At 35.3% G+C, this 26,109-nt stretch overlaps 1 protein-coding gene across 3 annotated transcripts in view; it reads right to left on the bottom strand.

Annotated features, from left to right (window-relative positions):
- ARB2A (ARB2 cotranscriptional regulator A) overlaps window positions 1-26,109 on the bottom strand; it is a 266,771-nt gene that overhangs the window by 222,885 nt on the left and 17,777 nt on the right. For 2 of the 3 annotated variants that reach the window (XM_062599538.1, XM_062599537.1), the window contains 3 exons: window positions 22,120-22,243; window positions 18,772-18,873; window positions 16,084-16,184 (listed from right to left, as the gene is read on the bottom strand). In XM_062599538.1, coding sequence (XP_062455522.1) covers window positions 16,084-16,184; window positions 18,772-18,873; window positions 22,120-22,225 — 309 coding nt within the window. In that variant the 5' untranslated portion in view covers window positions 22,226-22,243. The remainder of the gene's footprint in view (window positions 1-16,083; window positions 16,185-18,771; window positions 18,874-22,119; window positions 22,244-26,109) is intronic. The other variant, XM_062599539.1, reaches the window with a different exon arrangement.

Here is a 26,109-nt window from a genome sequence, read left to right as displayed (position 1 = left end):
GTGATATTCTGGATTCTGAGTTGACTGATCATAAATAGGATCTCAAGATCTTTTGAGAGAATTAAATGAAAAACAACACGGAATTGTCACAAATGCAGTACATACTGTTAATGTGATTTGATCAAATGTTTTGTTAACGTGGTCTTTGCTGACACCTGTTGGTTTAATTTGGGGGGGGGGTTGTTTGTTTTTGTTTTTTTTTCTTTCCAAAAAAAGCATGTCTTATTCTATAAACAGCTCGACAAGTATGTGGCTTCAGAAACTGCTTAATTATGTAGCAAATCTTACTGAAATTCTCAATTCTATTTAAATATATACATGTATATGTATCAGTACTAAGCAGAGGCTTCAGTCAGGCACCTTGTGCTAGAAGCAATCCAACATCAGTAGAAAACATGACCACTATCCCCAAGCTAAGCTAAGGAACAAAAGGATGAGAAGGTTGCAAAACAAATACACTAAATCCTCCCAAAAGCTTAACAGGGGAACAAATATAAATAAGGCTCGTAAGCATGTTTTAAAATTTCAATTCAAGAACTTAAACTTTAGATTACTATCTGAAATTTCATATTAGAGATGACTTACGAAAAGGTATCTGGAAGACTGAACAATAGCAGGTTTGATTCCAACCATTAATGAAAAATTCGTAGTTTGAGTATAGTACTATGCGGTTTTGAAAGGTTAAAAATCTATCCCAAACCCAAATGACATACCAGATTAACATAGTTAAAGCCTACCAGCTTTTGTAGTCACAAACAAAAAGGCAGTGATGTGTCAAGCATCTCATTTTACCACCTTTGATTCCTCAGCAGAAATGACCAGATAAATATTCACAAATGGACTGAAGGTTTAATTTTATGTAAATCCAGAGCAGAACTCAAATTAACACCTTCTTTCCACAGCAAGATGTCTTAACTGTTCTGCCATCATACTCCAGAACAGCTGTGGGTCAAGACAAACTGGATTTACATAATCTGAATGAAAAAGGACATGGCACTGGCTGCAAGAAGCAGTTCTTTTTTTACTTTTCTTGGTACAAGTAATAGTTGATACCCAGAAAACACAAATAGCAAACTCTTATATTTTTCCTATTAAACTTACAACTCTTTTTACTAGGTGGAGTAATTACCAACCAGAGTGCAAAGGGGTCATTAATTCATCACAAAGTTAAGGAGGATACCTGGGACTCTCACTGGCTGTAAGTAACTAACAAAAGCCAGCAGTTAGCTTCTAAGAGAGTAGGCTAACTTTCTTTCTGCTTTCTAGTCTATGGTTATGATACCTAGCACTCTGAACAAAACTTTCCCTTAAGAAAAGAAAAAACTGCCCTGAGGGCACTGTCTCTTCTGGGGATATCAGGCTGAAGGTTGAGAAAACACCTTGGACATTGATGAACCTTTTTCTACACTTTTTTTTCCTCATTGTTTCTCAAGAAAAGGTTTCATTTTTCTGTACAGCATGATTGAGCCTGTCTAAACATATCCTTAGGTTCTGCTGGCAGGCAAACTCAAAGGGAGAGCAAACTACAAAAACTCTAGGTACTGCAAACAGCAGAACTTTCAATCAAGAGGTAAGGAAGAGTGCTACAAAATTCTTTCATTTTACTCTCATAGAGAATACCTGAAACTTAAAAATTAAATAAGTTACCGTTCAAAACATTTTCATTAAATCAAATTTGGAAACACCGATTCGAGTGTTTTTCCTGCTTTGTTTTTAAACAAGCTACAAAGAAGAAATATCATTGGTTAAGAAGGTTTATAAAATAAACTTAATAGCCCATAGTAATTCATTTTAAAATGGGTGTATTTAAGAATACTGTTAGTTAATCACGAATATTTATGTTGATGGTGTCCAAGAAGCATATAGTATCCTTTCTTCCTAAGAAATCACGACTAAGGAACTTGTATAGTCAAATCATGCTGCATGCACACCTACTAACATTTGCTACATTAATTATTAAGACTCCAAAAGACAACTTATCAGTATAGTACTTCCCATCAAGCTATTTGGGCAAAAGTATCAGGACAAAAGGAAAACAATAGTTAATAATAGAGCTCTGTACCCTATAAATGATTCACTGTTTTAATGAATTTTACTTATACTTTGAGCAAGAAATATATGTTTCTGAGTACAATCAGCAAGAGAAAGTCCTATTACACAAAAAAGTGCATCATGAGCTTTTAGTATAACACGACACCAATTAAGAACAACCACGACAATTTCTTATTTTATATAAACATCAAATATTGTGTTTGATCTTCTACTGAATACAAATATTGTCAGAGGAAAAAAGTTCTTGTAAAATGAGGTGCTGTGTTTAGCATGCTCTTAGGTCAATTTTTCATTACAACTACTCAATACTGAGCATGTCCAGCTAATTCATATCCCCTAACTGATAACTATTTATTGTTTGGAATGTAACAAAGATAAGGAAGTAATGACAATTCCTTCTAAACAAAGATGTAATAACCCTGTCTGATTGGGAAGTTCTTCCTAACCTCCAGCTTTTGAATTTTTTTTGTATAGTATTTCATAAAAGTATTAAATGGGCAATTTTAATCATATAGATAAAGATAACAGACATCAGGAGCATGAGAAACATGCTTGTGTGTAATTTATTTTACTCATACCACAGTTGCTTGCTTGGAGAGTTCCGTGCAGACTTGCTTATGTTGAGTAAAAAGATAGAAAGATACAGGGGATACTGTGATCATCATCATCACCACCGCTATTGCCAGTCAATAATGTGGGCGACCACCATCCTTCTAGTCTCAGAAACAAATGGAGGTGCACAGGCTGAAGGGCACTCCTGCTTCGTTCTGGTTCAAGCCCTACCGCAGACAGGGGAGGCAGGAGGAACTCACTGGCACACGGCTTGTGAGGAGCTCAACAAATCACTACAGAGTTTGGCAGGAAGCAAGGTGACAAGTCGTTGTATTATCATCTACACTTTTCCTAAAATCTTGTTCTCCACACTTTTCCTTTCCCACCTGTCTCTTCTACAAGCTTGTTAGGCTGGGACTATCTTTTTGCCAATGTTCATGTGGTGACCCTAATCTAGTTGAGCTCTGAGACAATAACGTAATATAAACAGCAGCCGGTTCTGCTGTACTTGAGCTGTGCATGACACAAGCTTGGGAAGCTGCTCTTGCAGAGTGCTCCTGCGCTCAGGACACGGAGCCAGCCGAGGGCACGCAGCTGCCACAGAGGCACCGCGAGCTGCTGACAGAACCAGGAGCAATTCATGAGCAACAGCAGGCACAGGCAGACAACAACTTAGTTTGTAATGAGAACCTCATTTTTAATCCCCAAAATGATGGCAGAGGCCAAGCCTTTTCTTGGGCTAATGAAACAGAAGCTTTGTTTTTTAAACAGTAGAATGCCTCCGCTGATGCCGGAAAAAATTACTGCTGCTCCTTCTGATAGTCAGCCAAATACTCCAGTTTTGGCTAGGTTGAGGGGAAACAAATACAGTGGTTTGTCCTGCTATTCCTGCTCTTTTCCCAACACAGTATTCCTAAAATTATGGATTGTAGTGAAGAATCAAGAATGCACACATTCCTCAATGTGGGACATCAGCCCAAAATTACATTACCACAGTATGGGTTAGGATCTATTCCATTACTGAATATGATCTGTCAAAAAAAAAAAAAAATAAAAAAAAAAAGTATTAAAAACATGCATCAACCTTCACTTCCAACTTGCACTCACCTTATAATCTATTTCACTTCTGTTCACATTACCCATATTATCTCTGAGGTTATCAGTTACTTTTATGTCAAAAAACCAATAATGTTATTAAATACTGCATTGCAACCAAGCGAATTCTGCTTTCTAATGTATCTAACTATACCCTCAATTGGTTTCCTGTAGAGGTGGAAAGGTAAGAAACTCATAAACACAAGATCACAGTGAGTAACTCACCAAGGATCCTATCTTTGTAAAAGACAGTGGAAGAATAGATATCTTTAAATTCCTGGATAGTCTTGGAACTGGAAACAGAATTTTCTTACGTGAAGATCAACAAATATCACCTTACAGATTTACTGTGGAATTCTTACAAGGATACTGTATTTGTATAAAGAAAAATATTTATGACATACTTTATTACTTTGGAGCTTTAGCTTATTGATGTAGAACCGATCGAACCCATGAAGCCATGTATTTGCAACTCAACATGTACCTTGATCATTTCCACAAGCTGATTTCAATGCACCTGTTCTCAAATTTTTATCAACCTAGAACTATATACATTTGGAAATATGTTTGCTTGTTAGATATTAGTGTGACAGAGAACACTGAATAACACTGACATCAGAAGTACTGACTAGAGTTCTCACAACGTGATTAATCCTTACTTAGTCCCTAGCAAACCAGCTTCCAGTGTTCTCCAGTATTCCCAAAACAGTGAAGTGAGAAGAGCTGTGACACAGTGAACTGAGCAGTAGATTGAAATGCAAGACAGGCTAAAGCTTTACTCCTGGCTGGCAACTATGGGCCCAACCTCATGTTGTCATATAATCTGTTTCTCTTCTTGTCCATTAGAAACTAACCTGAAAGCACACGCACGCCTAATGAGCATTTGTTGCTGAACACAACTGAGTTGAGCAGGGGTATATATGCTGGCTTTTAATACTTTCTCAAGTACATCACATTACGTTTCTTAAGAAAGTGGCTGCTGGAAGGCAACACACACTCAAAACTCAAGTATCAGATGATTCTGAGTACGTTGTAGAATCCATACAGAAAGTAGCACTTGAAAGAACCGTGGCTGCTATGCAGCAAGTAACTCTATCTTTCTTGTTTGAGTCTATGTCTTATTCCAATTACAAGTCTTACAGTCGCGAACTTCCTGAAGGATAGGTGGGGAACACTTGCATAAGATTTGTAGTGCTACTTACAAAGCTGTCATCAGTTTTGTTATTGTATTTAACAAAACATCAGTGAACTGTTACATCTGAGCCTTACAAAAGTTCGAAACTAGCACATTTTCTCCCTTAAGTTTGCTTGGCAGCCATGTGAGCCTATCAACACCCCATCTAACAATCAGTTTTCTTATACCTCACTGTAGCAAATTTTATCTGTGGTACCAGAAAGCTCTGCCACCAGTCTATGAAGACAGACCTCTGTAGCAGCCACCCATGGTTAAAATGTTCCTGCTACAAAGCAGTTTGCATAATTTTTATTGATCAGCCTGATCAAACTTTGAAGCTAGCCCTGCTTTGAGCAATGGAATTGACCACAGAATTACCAGAGATGCAATCAAAAGATTTCTTTGACTCGAAGATAATAAGCAGTACTACCAGTAAACGTACCCGAGATATCAATACTACTTCCAAAACTAAATGACTTCCTCATTAGAGACACTGAGCATCCTGTTTGCTCACATAATTCATTTCTGAGTATTATCTATTAGAATTTGTATTACTGTTTTTCAGAAGAAAGGTAGAAAAGGCACCAGATAATCTAATTGTCATCAACTCTAGCATGTACCATTTTTGACCAAGTATTCCTGCCTTCAAAAGATGCACCAAGTGGATTTCTCCATTCCTCACAAAGATCTCTCCCACAATATTTGTCAAGAAGCACATGGAAAAAGACATTATCCCTTTCTCTCATTAACAGGTTTAGCCAAAAGGTAAGTTCTTGTAGACCTTTGCTGGGATAGTAAGTGCTGTACCCACAAGGATATCTGGAAGGGAAAAATACGGTCCTCAGCCATTACTGTAACAGTGCACACCAGCATGAGTTTCACAAGCACAAGAATATATGGATCATACTGATCAGTTTTGCCCATACATTTTGTACATACGACAGAGACTTGCATCTGTCCTTTTGGATTTGATTCAGGTAGATGGTATGTGTGATATTTACAACACTTATATTTTAGTAAAGCATGTAATAGTTAGCAATCATTTGTCACTGCCTGGCAAAAACCTCCAAAAGGTGCATTTATTACCCTGACTGTTGTAGTTCCCAACTTATCACTGAAAGAAACATCAAGCCATTGAAATACAGGAAAAGGATTTTTGATTTCTATTATATCTTTGCCACTTATTTAAATGATATTCTGGCCATTCACTTCTTTTACATGTGCCAAATCTGAGGATAGCTGCTTTCACACAATATCGACATATGTATGTGTACACGTGCTAAAGCAGTTGCATCTTGAATCTCTCGAGTTCTGGGTATGTTGGGTACTATTTTCCAGTGAACAGTTTGACTACTTTGAAAAGCATGTCTGTTCTGAAAAAAGATGCTGATTCCTTCCTTCAACGAATCCATTAAAGATCTATGAAGTTTTAAAGCAGGAGGAAGAATAAATAAATGAAGCAAAGAGCTGATGCAGCTATCAGCATTCTCTCCTAACATCTTGGATACTTCATTCTGCCTCAAGAAAAACAATTCCTATACTAGATTTTCATTTCTATCTATGCTGAAAGCTATTTAAGCACTATTCCCTCCCTCCTTTGCTACCTGCAGTTTCACACAGCTTTTTAATTAGCACACGGTACAAAATTTGTTTGAAAACTTAATCTTAAGTTCTAAATCTCTCTAAGTTAGCAATAAAGGAATATTCACTTGCTTTGATCTGATGCATATTTCCAAAATACCAAGTAAGGTAGGATAAAAAGTTGATACAGAACAAGGAACAAAAGTGTGAACATATTTAATGGCAAAGAAGCAGCTATGTAAATTCTAGAAAACAAGTAGCAAACCTTGATAATCAGGCAGTAAAAACACTTCACACTTTCCCAATATTTTCATTATATATTTATTCTTAGAATTAAAAACATCTTCTAGTTGCGTGTCCTGAACTTTTTTTCTTGTTTTAAGCTTCTTCCTGCCTAGAGTCTTCAGATACTATGAGTAACTTCCTTCTTTTGTTTATACTGGTACCACACGGTACAACCAGCTGCAGTAACATACCTTTTGTGCCTGTTGTATGAATATTATACAAAAACAAAGTTCTTAACTTCTATTTTTTACTGTATTTATTTCAGTTATTTTCCATATTTTTCATTTTTCTAACCAACATCCTGGATGTGAAACTACATGCAGTATCTAAAATGCCATCTCATCAAGAACTGCAGTTTGCAGTGGACACACAACCTCCTCTTCCTACATATATGATTCTTTACTCTTGCTTAGCATTAGCATTAGTCTGCTGAATCAAAATTCTCATCAGCACATAAGAAAGGTATGTGTCCTAATGTTGGAAAATATGTCTAAAAACCAGTTTAGGTTCTACACTAACAGAAATGCTTTCAAACACATATTTTACATCTATTTGGACTCTGCGTGCAACTCTCACATGCATGAAAGAATCTGGATGGATATATGTTAGTCTTTATCCAAGGAAAAAAACTAGAAAAGAGTCCTATATACTGGGGATCAGGACAGAAGCTGAAAAGATTCTATCAACAGCAAAAATAGGAATTAAAAACAATGTATTAAAAATCAATTTCAGAATTTTAAAGACCTTGTGTTCTAAATGGTTCTTGTTTTCATTAAGCTTACTTATTTTAACATACTTCTCCAAACCTTTGTTTCTATATGACAGATCTACTGTGAAAGAGTACAAAATTAACATCATACCTGTACAATTTACAGCTGCTGAGGTGATGCCAAAAACATAAGCACTTCCCCATGACAAAGAGAAAATTTCCTTGTTTTCCCTCCACAAAGATCTTTTGTATCTCATTACATACAACAACATATTCAGGATATCACCCAACAGCAGTGGTAACCAGCAGAGCAGAGAAAAAAGGAAGTGAAAGAGTAGGATATGTAGGAAAAGTATTAAAAAATGAGCTTCTCTCCAGGTTCAGCAGTAGATCTCGTTTCTTTACCTTTTCTGCAATATAGAACCACTAAAAAAAAAAAAAAAAAAAAAAAGGAATAATGAAATCAAAGGAATTCCCCGTCCCTCTCTTACGTGAATAAGTTTATCATGTGTCTGAGAAGACTAAACTTCCAGCAACAACAAAAACCACACACTGGGCTTTGTGCAAGAGAAACTGGAAGATCTGGCAGATAGACTGGAACAAGTCAAAAAGTACAACTTCTGCAAAAATGCAAGAGGCAAATCTACAGCCCTGGAATGCAAGAAGGAATTGACAATATTTGCAGAGGAGCACAAGGCTTTCCTACTGTTGTAGATGTTAAAGTGAAAGAGTTAAGATAGGTAACTAGATATTAAACCTCTATAACCCTAAGCAATAAACCTAGTGAACTCATCTTCCTCAATAGTCAAAACTGCAGCTAACAGCCTCAGGCACGCTAAGTGGGTACTTCTGCTGCTGAGCTCAACAGCAGTTATCTGGTACCGACATTCAGTTGTGATTGAGTTAATATGAATTGAGCAGCTGGAGCATCTTAAAGTAATTTTAGGTTGTTTGCATATACAGAAATACAACGCTCTATTGATTCATAATTGAATTTTTTCCTTCCAAATTATCCCTATTAAGATCTGACACAGCTGATACAGCTTTATTAAAAAATATCCCTCTTCTGCTGAATTTTAATCAAAATATTCCCAGAAAATTCAAAGATATGGGTCTCTTGCTGAAGACACAGAAAGTATTAAATTCTTGATCTTGAAGAAGCTAAAAATCCTGTGAAAGAAAATTAAATGTTCTGGAGCTCTACAACTGAGGTAAAATAAAAAAAAATTTTTTAAAAGAGCTACTTGATGAAGGCAGATATTTGCATATCTTTAGTTTACAAAAGAACTCCTGCTGAAATACTATAGAAATACTTTTCACAAAATTTTTAATATCATTGATGGAAACAAGAACTGAGGAAGTACAAGGCAAAGATGAACCAACTGGTTTCATCAAGAATACTTATTTCTGTTCTGCCTAAGGACAACTGCTATGTAATTTTTTTACTCTCCTACTTGCCAAAAAATAAATTTCTTTTTCACCATTCCTTTAATGAAAAGTAAACAAACTATATCCCATCTTGCCTCCTTGCTGCAAACTCTGTTGATTCCAGAGTTTACTATTCTATACTGTAGATGGGGTGCAATAGGCTATATTGTTTTGAAGGAGGCATAATTAGTAAGACCTATGATAATTCAATTTTATTTCGCTATGCAATAAATCTTGTTTCTTTTTCTCACAAGAAAAAGAAGAAAGAAGGGCATGGCTACATTTAGACAAAAGTGGGTTGCTATTATTTTTAATTTCAGCTACACAAGAATGGTTGGTACAAAAGTTTATTAAGAACTCCCAGTCTAAACTTTTGCATATACCCAGGATGGCAAGAATGGTTCTAATTGAACTAAAGCTGCTGAAGGTTTTATTTTTAAAAAGCTCATGATTAACTCATTGAAACACTCCCCCCACTCCAATTTTTGTCTTCTTTTTAACAATTAGTACCATTCTTCAAATTGCAGCAACTTGCAAGTGCTTTATAAACAACCATCTGCCTTATTGTATCTTCTCTGCTTTTCACTGTTTATCAATTTAAAAATGTAAAACACATTTATCAACACATTTATCAACAATGTAACAAATTCCCATCTGGGTTTATGAGATGCTCATCATTTCTTTCAAGAATCATGCTAACAATAATTATGAAACTATCTCTGAACCTTTTGAGTACTGTCATGTTACTGTGATGAACCAACCTAGTGCCAATTGCTGCCTACAAACTAGAAGAGTTCACTGAAGCACATCTGACATAATCACTCCAGTAAAAAAGTCTTCACAAACAGCAGATTTTGAAAGCAGATTTAGCATATGCAAATGAATATACTGCATGCAACAAAGATTCATATTTAAATTTGTATTTCCTTACTATTAAGGAAATACTCTTCAATCCCCGCTAAACTGTCTGTCCGTCTTCACTCACAAAAAAGCAATGGTCAAGATAAATGGATTTTTAAAAACTGAAATCCTTTTAAGATTATAAAGACACTAAAAAATATCATTTATATTTTCTATGCTCAGCCTATACTAGCATTTGCTTTCTGTTATCAAGCGCATTTGTTTGAAAATAAGAGTGAAGTAAAAGAACCTTAATGAAACATTTAATTACATACGGCAACCAAGCAACAACCAGTAGAGAGAAATTTGTCCAACATTTTCAATATCCTGCCCCACTCTCAGGTGCTTTTACCGTTATCTAGTCCAACTAACATTTTCTGTATTGTATTTCTACTTTACATTTATCTGTCGTGAATTGAAAATAACCAAGTTAGTATCAAAAAAACCCTATAGCAAATAAGGTATGAACCAATAAGGTACGATTTCCTGAAGAATTGCATTTATAATTTATCTTGGTGCCAGAAAGTGAAAGTTCTCATTTAAGCCTTTCCTTGGTTGCATTTGAAAAGCCGTTATTCCATGCGGATTCTTCTATGTCTAGCAAGATATGCAGCTGCAGCTTTACTTTAAGGAACTTGTAGAGTCTCTCTCTTCTGCTCAACTGCTTATTTTTGCCCAATTGTACAATTTAATTATCTTTGTGATAATTGTAAATTATTACAATATTGTAAATTACAATATTGTAAAATTTTGTTAAAATTCTGCAACTTTCACTAGTAGGTAGGGCATGAAAGGCACAAAAATAGCACATTGCTACCAAAAAGACACCACCCAAAATGTGATTTAGCCATTTGCAAAAGGGCTAAAGAAAGGATAATGAAAAATACTTCATTTCAATGAGATGCTTTCACTCTGCCTTCAAAGCAGGACTTAAAAAGTTAGGAAGGATCTGTGTTAGGTTCTCAGTGAAGATTTTTATTACCCCCTTGAAAATTTACCCTTGCTTGACTATGATATAAGACACTGAAAAAATTCAGTTCACACATGCTCAGACACTTGTTAAGTATTTGGAATCTAATTTCTCTGAATTGAATAATCTCTTCAATGGTTCTAGCCAACTGCGGGGTGGATTAGGCATCCCATGAAAGGGAACAAGCATGAATCACCCCACATATTATATCACTCTCAATTTATTTCATCCTCTCAGTAAGATAATTTTTTCCTACCAATGAATAAACAGCAAATACATAATAAGTCAAGATACACAATGTAATTTCACTTAATTCACAGTGTGCAGCACATAATTTATTATGTTAAAGTCAGAGAAAATGTGGAAAGTTTATTAAACTGTCTGTGCAAAGAAACTGAGACTAAGTGTAAGGATTTCTACTAATCATCTGCAAATTTTATTTGGAACTTGATCCTGCAGCTCTTATTCACAAGATCAGACTATTGAGTTTATTCACATGAGCTTCGGCTGCAAGATTGGACCTTAAGTACTATCAGGTGCACGTGCAGCCTATCATCAGATTTTGGATTATTCATGTAAGAAGCTACCCTTTCAAATGCAGACTACTTAATGCTTCCTTCTTCATTAACTTACATGTCCTCTTCTGCTGCTCTATGCTTTCATTTGTGCTATGTAAATAGCTTCTTTCTATCAGTCATCCAAATAATGCTCTTTGCAACCAAGGAGGAAATTAGCAGCAGGTGAAAGCTTATTTTTTAAATTATGTTGAGACCAAGCTGTTCCTTAACTTAAAGGGAATCTAGAGAGAAAAAAAAAAAATACTCCTTAGCAATCTTAATTATGGTTTGTCATTGTCATAATTCCACATACTTATTTTTTTCCACCCACAAATATTAACCTTGATGGTTAATCTGCTTTATGATGAACTGGACCTAAAGTTATGTACATACTTTAAAGCATTTTATTTGGTGGGTCAACACTTCTCTGAAAATATGAAATTAACTGTACCTTATCATATATGAAACATGTAAGAAACTTCTGACTTTAGTTTTTATTTCTTTGTTTTTCATGTTATTTCTACATAAATATAAGGTATTTTCTTGTGCTATGGTGTGGTAGCTGTCAAAAAATAACCACAATTCATCTGCCTATGCCTATCTGCAGGTCAGAAAGGCAGCAATTACAAGAGATGCCATATAGTAGCCCTTAAATAGGACCACAGCAGAGATGCTTGTGCCATGGTCCACATCATAATCCATGTACATACAAGTCCTTTTTGACTCTTTAAAAAGACATGGATAGTCAAGGAAGCTGCCAGTGCAGGTAAAAGACTCTTCATTAGTGACAGCACTGACAAAGCATGTGTGCAAATGCATAAACAGCCTCCAAGCACTCACTAAATTATAATTACCCAGTGCTAGATGTAAGAGACATACAAAAGGATAAAAACTAGCTGCCTTTTGATGCTAGGGATACCCTGGTTCCTGAAAGACACGGAAGCAGAATATTAACATAACTTTTCTCGAATTAAATCTCTTCATCAACACAACTGATATAACTGGCAGAATGCAAGGTGAAATCCCAACAATGGACTTTTAGTAGCATCTCCTCTGTAATAACAGCTAATTTTGAAGTCATGATGAAGCAGGGACTGATGCTGACTTGGCAATTTCCACAGTCACAATATCAATTTAAAGTGCAATACAAACAGTGAATACAGACATCTAGTTGAAGTGCAAGGAGATAGATCACAAGAATCTAATCTAGAGTCTAATCCAGAATCCAAATCTCCATAACTCCTGCCCTAAAAAACACAGAATTCAATCTTGAGCCAAAGTGGTGTATCTGCAACAACTGAACTGTTGTTACTAAGTTGTTCTGAGTCCTGCTTCAAACCTGCAGTATGGATTAATAAGCAGTTAAAAACAGCTGCAACACCACATTCCATGCACTTCTGTTGCTGTTTTAATTTTAAAACACTAATGGAGAGGACACTCTACAGAACTCAGTGCTACAATAGCAATGACTGAACCAGAATAAGAAAATGATGAACAGTTCACTAAATTGTCTATTAGGAATACATTTCAAGAGGCTGCAGAACAAATTATGCACTGAAATAACAGATCAATGAATGAAGCATAAAGAGATGTAAGAAGCGGAGACACGGATGAACCGTTGCAATTTGTGAAGAATCAATTTCCATATAGTCAGAGTCATGGCAGAACTTCACAGATGGTATATTCATCACTTTTGACTGCAAAAAAATATGGATTACCAAATAGAAACTCCTTAATGCTCCAAGAAAGAGAGAACAATGCTACAGCCAGGCCAGAAAGCACATCCATTCCTTAAAAATCGGTAAAATGTAATAAAAGCAGCCTGTACTGTGTATGCTCAATAAAAAAATTGCCTCAGGCAGGAGGGGTAAATACCCTTTAAAATTAGACTGCCAGTATATAATGACTGAACTATCTTTGGAAACAATGTCCACGCTGATTATGTAAGACCCTTGGACCAATGGTACAAGTCTAGCTCCTTCATCTTCTCACTCTATGTTTAGCTACACAAGAAGTCCACAAATACATATTAGAGTATTACAGAGTAGCTACATAGTAGAGTACTCCTAAAGCCAGACAATGATGACTCAAAGCCAAAGACTGAAGGCAACATTTATTATGTCATCTTATAAATCGTACGAGCTACTACATCTTAAGCTATCAGTTTGTTGAAACATCTCACCCTAGACTACAAAATATCTAATGAGAGGATAATGTATTTCTTGAATACTATTCAACATTTATGATCCACAAATCTACAGCACAAAATGAAGTCTTGTTTACATAAATGAAATCACCGCCCAAACCAAGGGCTTTGCCCAGTGTCCCCTTAGTGTCCCCTAAGTTCATTCTGTGCCAAACACAAGCCTGTAGAACGTGTTTCAATTTGTGGCCTTTTGAAAGAATTGTCGTGTAATATCAAACGCCTAGCTAAGACAGTAGATGAAAACACAGGTGAGTTTCTTCTCTGTCTGGAAACACAAAACCAATGAACAACTTAGAACAATTCTCTCTTAGAACAGGATTCTCTGTCAGATTCCTGACCTCAAACCTTCCTTGTCTTTTATCTCCTAATATAAACAGTGTGTATTTAAAAAGAACGCTCAAACTGGAAGCAGAAGAGTGACTATAAAGTAAGGCAAAATGACAGATCACAGATGTCAGGCACCCACTCTGTGAACATACCCCACCCCTAAGTGAAATCTCAAAAATCTTTCATATTACTATGGGTTGAAAACGTGGCAGTCACAGCTCAGACGCACAGAATGAAGAATTTGATGATGTTGTCAAACACCTACCTGAAGGTGTGGCAGTAGATCAGCCCACATGGAGATACATGAATTTTTAAGTGATTTGGGCAGCACACAATTATATTTGGAAAATGGAGCTATTCAAACAATGTAGACATATGCAAATGTCTGCATACACAGATCATGGAATAGGTGCCAATCTGTGTTCTGCTGGAAGAAATGCGTACTATCAAGTAACTACATAATACAATAGCTTTGGTCATAGCACATGCTCTGTTTTGGAAAGACACATAGTTGAGGGGGAAGGACGTGAGAAGCAGCATCTGCTCCCATCATCTTCTCCCATCATCATCCATCCCCCCCCCCCTTTAATTTCTTAGCATTCTTCCAAGCACTTTAGAGGGATGAGCAGGGGGATGAGGAAGTAAGAAGGAAGGTTCTTAAATACCGAAGACTGAAGCTCGAGTAGGACAAAGCAGTGCTTTATAGCTGTGGCAGCTCCAGTGTAATCCATTACAATGGCAGAGTCCAGGCTGTCCCCTTTCACAAACGGTGGGGCTGAACCAGCCACAGTGTACCAGATCACCCCTCAGAGGCCCTGCAGGGTCAGTATCAGCTTTTCATCACAGACACACAAACAGAAAGGCTGTTTCAACCTCGAAGCCTCTTGCGGAGCCATAGCAAGAAAGTGGGAGATAGATACTAATTCATGTTATCCCTGGTAGATGCAGTGGCTTTTTATACATTCCCTGGACAAAAAAGTAAAACCCGCATGACTGAAAATCCACTCTGGTTTATCCTAATAATGTGGATTAATTGATGAATTATTCTTAAAGAACAGAAATTCTTTGCAACATAAGAGAGGAGAGCACATGTGTTTGAGTGGGAATCTGTAGCAGTTTAAAGTTTTGCAGAATTGAATTGTATAGTATTGGAGTATGCAAGTGTGAACCTCCCATCATTCTTTCCTCTTCCGGTCTATTCCTCTCCATAATACAAAATTGCTATCCCTCCTACTTTCTCATCCTAATATCCAAACTCATGTTTAGGGTAATTCTCAGATCAGGCTTAATTCAGTTATTAGGGTTCAAGAGAGAATGGAATGTTACTTGTGTTATTCAGTCAATCAGATACAGACTTGTGCTGTATACTCCTTTCTTGATTTGCACGCTTAACACCTATATAAGTTCCCAGAAACCATCCTGTTCTAACTAGAAAAGACAGTGTAATTGTATATTTCTTTAGCTTTAATAAATACACTTCTGGCACCATTAGAAACTATATACAGCCACGTGGTGATAAATTTAAGTATATTTCTTATTACCAAGTAATTCACTCGAGATGTTCTATACTATTTATTCTGAAACAGTTTATGATTGGTTTTTGTTTTGGACTTTTTTTTTTTTTTTAACTCTTCAGTAGACAAGAAAATTTAGAAGACTAAATGTCTAATATATGCACGTTCAAACACACCTCTGACTAGTCTAAAGCAACCTTAGCAGAAAGAGTAAGCGAGGAATCAAGTGATTCAAACAATGCGCGCAATTCTTACTAAAACAATAACACTAATGAAAGAAGACAAGCCATAAGGCAAAGGCAGTTCACAAGGGTTTCTTGAATGATGTGCCACAACATTTTTAAACAGAAACCACAGGGCAACATCCCTAAGAAAAAGCCTCTAGTTTGTGCACTCAACAATGCACCCTCTTTCGAGGGCCTCGAAAGGCCACTGTAACTTTAGCAGCACTAATACCTTCAGAGCTCAGTGTGCTCAGACTGCTCCTTCTGTTTGGCAGGACAGGTTATGACAGTGCAATGAAGATCTAATGTAGTCTAAATTTCATTCTAAACTATCCAACAGATTATGTAAGTTACTGTTGGTGCATTAACACACAACAAAACCTGGAACACCTTTTGTTAAATAATTGTAGCCTCACTAAATCTTTCTTAAAATACATAAAAGTATTGTTTCCATATAGAAACACAAAAACAACAGTAAACTCATAGATATGTGTGCGCAATTTACATACCTCTCCAAGAGCTTCATAACGCTTCTGGTTCCATCTATGTAAATCTTCACGATAATTAAAAACAAATGGCTCCCCAGTTTTTGTATGTCTTAGCTGCCCTTCTGTAAAAGAAGCAATACGATTCCATTTTAATAAATCTTACTTTAAATGAAGAAATATACCTCATTTTTGAAAAATTAGAAAAAGTCCACACCTAAAAATTTGGCTATTGTCATTCTCTCACCTATTTTAACCACAGTATTTCAAATCAAAAGAATTGTATCACAACAACAAAATGCATTCACCTTGAATGATACATGTTGCAAGATTGAGCCATAACACAAGTAACTATACTGAAGTTACATCCAAGTATCAAATGTCAAGCAAGAAAACAGTGAGATACTCAGATTCTAGCTACTCACTACCCTTTCTTCACAGCCAGCTACATTTGTAGAGAAATGTGAGTAGAGATAGGGCCAAGGGCTAGAGAGAGAAAACTTAGTTTCCTTCAAAATTAATCTACTGAGAAAAAATGTTTCAGGTTAATTTGGGCGGGGGGGGGGGGAGGGAAGTCCACATCTAAAGTAAATATCTCAATTCCTAGCACAATGCAGTCAAAAGCTCTTAGATTCAGTTTTCAAAGAGATTAAAATAATAGAATAAAACAAAATGCTGAATAGAAGCAATCCCCATTCCATTCTTAAGCATTCCAGTGCAACCTTATGCAGTTTTCTTCATTGCTGCACACGTTTAGTAGCTAATTCAACCACAAATGAAGATATGGATAGGGTTAAAAAAGCAAGGAAGCAGACTGCAAGAATTGATATCCTACCAGTAATATTTCAGTTTATAAAACAGAAGTTATGACCTTAGAGCATTTCAAAGTTGTAGTAGATCACAGAAATGTTAAAAATAGATATATGCAAGCATGTCCTAGAGAGCTGAAAGTCTGCATTACCAAAAAAAAAAAAAAAAAAAAAAAAAAGAAAAAGAAAGAAAAAAAAAAAGGTTTCTCAGCAAAATAAGAGACTGCTAACTCAGTTCACACCTTTTCAGAATTTTTAATGTTTTAATGTTTTAAATTAAATATTTAGGAGATGGTAGCTCAAGCATTTCTGCCACCAAATATGCTTAGTTGATTTTTTTTTTTTTTTTAAACACACCTCCCTTACCTCATGGCCAGTGTATTTTCCAGCTATTAGCCTTCAGAGGAGTATTTCTCCCCAACTTCATATCCCTAATTCAGGTCACAATATCCTTCTTCTCATGGTTTCATCACACTCTGCACTTAGCTGTTCCTTCTCAGCTAATTACTCTTCAAGTATGTCATTCCACTGTAGATGAAGTTGTTCTCTCCATAAGGAAACGAGCAAATATTTGGCCTATTTTCAAGATTTTCTTGGCTTTCTGGTACCCTTGCCTTCTTTAAATCAGATAAAAACCTTTCTTACTTTTCCATAATTAAGAACTATGATTATGACAAAAGAAGGCAGGAGAGAACGTTTGAATTAAACATAAAAAAGCAAAACGGAGACCTCTGCAGCATACTGACCAGTAGCATATGCAATAGGTTTTGCTACATTCTATGGAAATCACTCAGCCTGTGAGGTTAGTGATGGAATATGCAGTACCATTCTAAAACATCATTCCCAAAAATTCAAATTTCAGCCCTTTTTATCAACCACATATGAACCATTAACTCTGAAGTCAGTGAGGAAGACAGTAGACACTGTGCAGATCTAAAAATAAGAAGCTGAAAAGTGACAGAACTGAACCCCTCCCATCAAAGAAAGAGCATCACTTTCATGACACTTTTAGTCTCTAAGTACCTTCCTGTGAAAGCCATCAGGGTATTAAAAAGCTAAGTGTTGCATAAATGACTATCATTTAAAGGAAAGCTCTTTTTTTCTTTAAAAGTGGAAGATGTAAGACAGGCAGATTTAGAAACTAAAGTTCCTCTGTTCACAGAACAGGCACAGCAAAGAAGTAGGATTGTAAATGTCCCTATTTGTCCTACAGGTTTCAAACAATCTTGAAAAAGCCATTTCCTGGAGTCTGCTATTACTTTAGCTCAGAAGCTTTTTTCTCTGTTGTATTTTAAAATGTATGCACTGGAAATTATATATTAAATGAGTTAGTAGTATTTATAGATTAAGCTAATTGGCATGAATTGTAGCCATTACAAAGACTTAGCTGTAATGCAAAACCTTGATCTCTACTAGAAGAGTAAAAATATATCCCATTGCTCATGCTTTTATCAATATAAATGGATTATAGGTGTTTTCCTACTGGTATTAATGAAATAGCTGGAATAAACTATTATCTGAATAATAATTCCTTTTGTTTAAATAAAAATGAATCACTAAATAAGATGTTATTTACATGAGTGACCACTTTTTAATCTTACTTTGTAATGTTACAAAAACAAGTTACTTTCAACTTCTGTAAAAGAAAACAAGAAGTTGAAGACTCTTTAAAAGTACATACAGTAGAAACCTACATTACTGTGTAACAAGGATTTTTTTTGGCAACTTTGTGAAATCAAAAAATTATTACTTAGATTTTTAAGTCTATTACACTAAGGCTTATAATTTTATTCTTAACAGAAAAGTGTGAAATTCTAATAAGGATTTATAAGGTATAATCAAAGTTCTGATAACCTCTTAACGTTATTCTAAGTACAGTCTTTACAAAGCATATTAGACTCACTTTCATTAAAGCCATACTCAAATCCTTCCAGAGTATCAGGGAATTCAAGTGGTGGCTCATCTTTTTTCATCAGTTCATCCAAGTCTATTCTAGACAATAGATCTAAAAAGGGAAAGAAAAGAGATATGACACATTACATGGTATGTCTGGTTTATTTCACTATTATCATTGACAAAATGCCTTTATTCAGTTTTCTAGATCTCAAGGGCAGAAGGACAATCTACGTAATATTAAACATTGGACTGCCTTATGCAAAATCTTGTATCAGATTTAACAACTTCAAAACCTCTTTTTTTTATATCTGTGTCTAACGCTGATCAAAAAATTTCCAAGGACAGAGAAGCCACCAAAACCATAGTAATTTGTTCCAATGATTACTACCCTCTGTTATAAATATGTGTCTGGTTTCTAATACGCATGATGGTGTTAATGTGAGTTTACCTAGCTTCAGTATCAAGTCATTGATACTTTCTTGTTTGCCTGTCTAAATAGCTCAAGTTATCAAATGCATGTTATATCACAGGCATTTATCAGCTGTGATCACAACACTCCTTAACCTTCCTCTTTGATACCCAGACTGAGCTGTTTCCCCTCCTTAGTAATTCTCATGTTACAGAAAACTGCCATTCATTTTATTATAAGCCATGATACTCACATCCTTTTAAGGCTTCCTATTTTCTGAGATGGTATACCCCAGTGCAGCCTGCATTCATTAATTTAAGTACACCAACATAAGTACATCCTGCATTCTTTATTCCTAGATTTAAGGATTTACATTTAACCAGAAGCAAGAATGTAAGCACATGCTTTGCTTACATCTGACTACTACATAACCACTGTGTACACAGATTACAGCATACAATTTTGTCCTCTTTCTATTACTTATCACAACACAATCTGATAATACCATTTTATCATATTTTCTAAATATTAAAAATAATATTATTAATAAAATTCATCACAAAGTGATTCAGCAGAATTTCACTGAAATACATTTTAATACTTCCTTGAAGATGAATTTGAAGACCACAAAACAATTAAGGAGTGCTACACTGATCTTGTACTACTACTGCTTATAAATCAAGATATGTATTAATATACTTAAAATTCTTAAGGCAGTTTGGTATTTTACTACTTCTGCCACCCAGATTTGTGACTTAAAGGAACAAAAACAGCTTTAGAAGGCCCATTTTCTTTAAACTGGCATTGTTTGGCACTAACTACTCTTTCATCCTTTAATTATTTAAATAACTTCTTTATTATTACATTTTTGCTTAATTTTGCTTAGTCTTATTGTCAGTGACAAGCTTATGATTTAACCAAGTTGGCTAAGCTGAACACTGGTACACTAATCTTCTCAAATTTCTGCAATGTTTAAAATGTAACTAGCTTTAACACACTTGACAATTCCTTGGTTTGCTCTTTTATAACACTTAAGGTTCATCTGCCATTCACTCTGGCATCTGTATAATTCACTGTCTCCAGCTCCTGCTACCTTAAGTCATTCAACTAACTACCGCTGGACGACCAAAGACCATCTTGTATGGTCACTCACATTTAACGTCTCTCCAACCCACATTATAGTATCCAAGCATCTCTGTGATATCTAAAGTAGCTATGTAACCACTGAATGCAATTAGGAAATTTCTCAGTGTGGCTTTCTCACATTTTCTCACTTACTCATTTTTACGTAAAATCTATTTAACAGCAAGTCCCCTGACATTCAGTTCACGAAAGCAAGCTTATAATTGTGCTTGTGTACTGCCCCTTGAAATTTTGAGGGGAGCTGCTTTGGTCCTCAGCCAAATGATTGAATGACAGAAATGAAAGAAAAGATCTCTGTCAAAAAAGTTTTTGGCAATAGGACATAAAAAGCATACACTTTCTTCCTCTCTACTGCCACAACATCAACATAGCAATACAGTCTTGAACACTGCTCTCTCTCCTTGATAAAGGGACTCTATTCTTCTTACTGTGACCTATGGATATGCATTTACACAAGAGTGTTAGTTGCTATATAATAAAATATCCATCTTCCAAGTACCAAGGACAACAATATATATAATACACATATTAAACCTATCCTCAGTATATAGTCAGCTTCTTATGAGGTACAACCACAATCAAGAGTCACTCAATAAAACCACAACTGGCCTGTTTCGACTACCTAACCAGACACTTTCTTCCTGTGTAATTTTTCAACTTAAAATTAGCTAAAGCAAAGCTACAGCTTTGAGATTCTCTAAGATCTTGTCTATCATTCTCTCCTAAGATCTTTGACTCTCAAACTCAACTCCAGTCTAGTTCAGAGCTCAAAATTGAGTGATTTTGTGAAAGACAGCTTAACAAGAGTTCACCAGATCAACTGAAGATAATCACATCCTCACACAAAGTTTTCATTATTTGCAATATTTCTTGGGCATTAATCCTTAGGGAATGCCAAGTTTAAAATCAAATTTTATTTTTTCCATACATAAACTATAATTTCCTGAAAATATACTTACAAAACTAGTGTTGGAAATAAAAAAGCACAACACGGATTTTCACCAAGCCTTTCACAAACACACATTTTTTAAGTGCAGAAACAGCATCTACCATCACTATATAACAAAAGATATATTTCTACCAGTTTGTTTGTAAAAATCCAATTTTTGAGTTTCAAGGTATATATCTTTCCCTTTCTTCTGAAAGACAATTTAGAGAGTAAATGTCTGATGCACTTTAAATTCAATGTTTGGTAGCTTACTTATAGGTCTAGCCAGCTCTGTATACTTCCAAACTTGAAAAATATTATCTGTAAGATGGTAAGATGTCATTTCATTTGTTTTTTTCCCTGAAGAAAATTATTCTATGTCAGTTAGGTCCAGTTATTATTATTTTTTAAAAAAATACAAAATAAACTAGAAAACTTTCAAAAACCAATATGGAAATCAATGTCCTGAAAATATTTTTCCCACTAACATTCTACAGTCAAAGAGATTTTTAAAAGCTGTAATTTGGTTACACAAATATAAAACATAAGTGGCACAAAACTGAAGTACTACCTCCCAGAAACTAAGAATACAAATGCACCAGTCAACTTTTTCAAAGGATAATTATGAAAATTATAAAATTAGTGGATTTGTTATTCAGTTACTCATCAGCACAGACTGTATTTTTTATATTGTCTTATGAAACTAATGATAATGGACATTATTAGACAAAAAGCACTAAAGACTAATAGTTTCTTTCAATATTGTAACTCCCAGATTCTAACCCATATTTACATGAAGCTATTTTCCATTTCTTAATTTTAATAATTGATTCTGAAATTTTTCATATGTAATAAGAATGCAAAAATACCCATACCCTTTAAAGCAGTAGTCTTTTCTTTTTCATCTGGGCCTCCTTGTTGGAGTTGAGCCATCCTTACCCCAACTGTTAAAAAAATTAAAGCTCTGAAGTAAATATACATCAATCTTCAAAGGATGATCTGAAATTGAACAGGAGTTAGAAATTAGATAAATTTGTTGACCTCTACTTCAAAAGTCACATGTTTCTGCATATATAACAAAAATAGAACTTGTTTCAAAATCAAAACTTCCCAGAAAGAGTATTATAAACCCCTACGGTATAAGATTAAAATCACCTTTTTCTCCTTCTAAGCTTACATTGAACATTCTAAGGTCTCCTCACACCATGGCAAATTAAGAAGCTTTGCAACAATGTACAGCACACATTTCTCTATAAGGATTGGTCAAAGATTCAAGTTCACAAGAAGAAAGACTAGCTTCTATCTAATCCTAACAGAACTTCTATCTCCTTCCTTGCTCCTTTTTGCCATTCTCATGTAAGACCAGTAAACAATACGCCTTTTGGAGAAGTAGCACATTTGTAAGTCTAAAGCAGCAGACATACCCAAAATGTGATCAACAGAACTTCCACAATCTCTACCTTTTTTTTTATTTTTTTTTAATTTCTTCACTTAACCCCACTTCTTATTCTTACTGTACCACATAGTTTAAGTAGTAAAACTACATAGAACAAATTGGTTTAAACCACTACACCTGTGAAATTTTTGAAGAGCAGATTGATGTCCAGCTATAAATATATAGAACCCTCAACACATGCAGGGTGGGAATCCACATGCAAAATATATTTTTAAATTTTTCCTATTGCACAGAAGGCAGCCCAGACATTCTAGTCTGCAATCTCTTTCATCTCAAATCTGACACCAAGGGAGCAAAGTACCATATGACAATCACCACTTCTTCCTTCTCAATAAAGACTTCTATGCCTTGAATCCTTTTCCCCTTCATCTTTTTTGGTTCCCTGTTTTATCTGTCAGTCACTATCAATTTCTGTTATTCTTCTACCCAGTATATTTTATCCTGGATGAGTCTGCATGAACTATATCTCAGTAGCAATTTGCAACTTCCAAACAAAGTGATAGGATCCACCTCACCCAACTATTGGCTCCCTGAAATTTGTAACTGTAAGAAAGCACCACCAAACAATTTCTTTTAAGTAACCATTATAACAGAAGAAAAACATTTAAAAAAAAAGCATGATAAAGATACAGTGGGCGATTATTCTGCGTTTTCGTTGGAAAAAGTTTGAGATACTATTCTCCATTAAGAAAAAACACACAGCAATTTAAGAGGTAGAGAGTAACTAAAGAGAGGAAAAAAAATTCTTAAAACTTTCGTTTCAAGACAGCCCAAAAATCCATCATACAGAGGATTGACCCAGGGGAAACTCTGACACCTTCCTTTGCTCTTGTACAGAAAGCTGTTCAGATTAAGCTGATGAGAAATGACAGTACTCTGTCAAAAGTCTTAGATATGACTGCATCAGGTCATCTCCTCTTTCCCCTGAAACTGCTTCTTAGACTGTGCACCTTTTAAATTATGGTGCCGTTCAACATGATTCAGCTACAATGTGCATGCTTTAGCCAATAGTTTAATCTTGTTAGCACTCGTAACAAGAGTAATCAACAAAAATAACAAAACTAATCACATTTTAGTATTTTCTGGCATGTAACCTACTCAATATAAATATTAAAATGACTCATATCTCAATTCACATACGTGGCATTTACAAAAGATTTTTCTGAGACACTTTCAACTAGTTCACAGACAAAAGACCACCAGATACAAAATCCTGTCCTTCATCAGGTGTACATTTACAGTACAACATGTACATTTCAGTACAGCATTAAAAAAAAAAAAAAAAGAAAGAAAAGAAAACCACTAAGGTTAGAATTACTAGAAATATTGAAAAAAAATCACAGCGGTAGCTGAGAAGAGAATTATTCCAGTCATACAAATCAAGTCATCCTCCCTACCCAACACTTCAAAATTCGTATCTGAATATAGTTAACATGGTTACAAATTACATACCGGTGCTCAAAGGCTAGTTATAGTTCAAGAAAAGAAACATGAAGTTTATCTGAACACAGACGAACGCTAATAAATGTATCCTCCATCACGCAAAAAGACACATTAACGAATACACTGACCAACAGCACAACAAAGCTACACTTAACACCAAAATGAAGGAGACAATTCCTGGCATTTTGCCCCCACAGTGGGTGCATGGGTTCACTTCTCAGACGAAGACCTTGTCACTGAGGAAACTGTAGATAACTTAAGAGGTTCACCTGCTCTGCTAGGAGCACAAAACCCCACAAACACCAGCACTACCACTCCGCTCCCAAATTCAGCTTTGAGAGAGAAAATTTCCAGTTCTTTCTAAAAGTAAAAAACCGTAACAGCAGCCACTGGAGGGAGGACTTGATGTTAGAATGAGGATGAAATGAGCATGCTATTTCACGTACTATTTGTCTGAACACAGCATTTTGTTGAATCCTTCACTGATGCCTGTTTAAATGACGAATACAAGAAATTAGATGAGAGGGATGGATTTCCTTTCTCTGACAAATAGATATTGAATCAACTATAGTCTGACGGTGCTGAAGTGAACAGGGGGAAAATTATAAAGCTCTCCAAATGGTTACTTATAGACAGAAGCAGGAATTGCAATTTATTCTAGGCTTCAGTTTCAAGCCCACGATCTTGAACTCCATACATTGATCACTTTTGGTATTTCACAAATACCTATCTACAATTTTTTCACACTAAATATTCAGGTGATTTTAAATATGTTATTTGTACAATTTCTTAGACAATTCTTTGTAGAACAGTTCCTCTGTGATTGTTTTTCCATTACCTATGGCAAATACACATTCTGAAAAAAAAAATAGTTAGAATTTCACCTGTAGAAACATTTCAAGTGAGCAAGTTTATTTACAAGGAAACACATTTATTTGTACATATCTTGCTTTCTCATGCAGATTTAAGATATGCTATCAAAAAACATCTCGTGTATATTCTGTGCCTCTTCAACCTCAGTGCTCAGCAATACTGAAAATAATGCAGTAACAGAAATATTTGATTTTATGATTTCACTGCTACTAATGTTTTAGTTTATCAAAAACATAAGACAAAGAACAGCATTTTCACCATATCCCCATTAATACCACTGCAAAACAGTGTGTTCACAAAGATATAGTCATTTAAACTATATATATAGCCTTTTACACACTTAAGGGAATATGCACAAATATTTCACATTCTGGTTTGTCGAGTGTTACTGGAAGTTTGGGCCACAGGGCTTGCTACTGTAGTGCTAGTCCGCAAATCAAACTAGACATCCTATCATATATTTCAACTCTGAAACAAATGTACATATACACTGATTTCTACAGAAACTTCAATTACTCTCTACTGTAGAAATGCAACTAGAAAAGTACCAAATATTTTAGCATATGATTTTGCTCTACATTAGCAATTGCTGAAATTAAGTCAATGTTATAGTGTGCAAATATTCCAAATAAAGGCCATAAATAATTACAATTATTGCAATCCCTCTCTGGATTGGCTCAACAAAACAAAAAAACCACCACCCATCCACTCCCCAAAAAACCCTTTAATGTTAGTATTATTTTCTGCCTAATTAGATTTTATCTGCTCATGCTTATAGGGTACTACAGATGACATCTGTAAGAACTACTTCTGTTAAGGTTATACTTCTGTTCACCTATAACACCCTATTTCCAACTGCCCATAGCTTTGTCAAACATCAGTTATTAATGTCAATTATATCCAGTCTGCTTTTAGATTGAAGGTTTTGAAAAAGTTGAGCTAAAATGTCTACTTTTTTTTTAAGAAGAAGGTTCAGAGACAAATGTATCTTACGTTCAATTTTGCTAATGTTAATGAGTGCCTGTCGCATCTCCAAGTTGCAGACGTCAGAATGGTAGCTAGAGGACCAGCTTTGCATACAGTGCTTGTCCTT

The sequence above is a fragment of the Rhea pennata genome, chromosome Z (assembly GCF_028389875.1).
Source record: "Rhea pennata isolate bPtePen1 chromosome Z, bPtePen1.pri, whole genome shotgun sequence".
NCBI lineage: Eukaryota > Metazoa > Chordata > Aves > Rheiformes > Rheidae > Rhea > Rhea pennata.
This window is presented reverse-complemented; position numbering and strand designations above follow the sequence as displayed.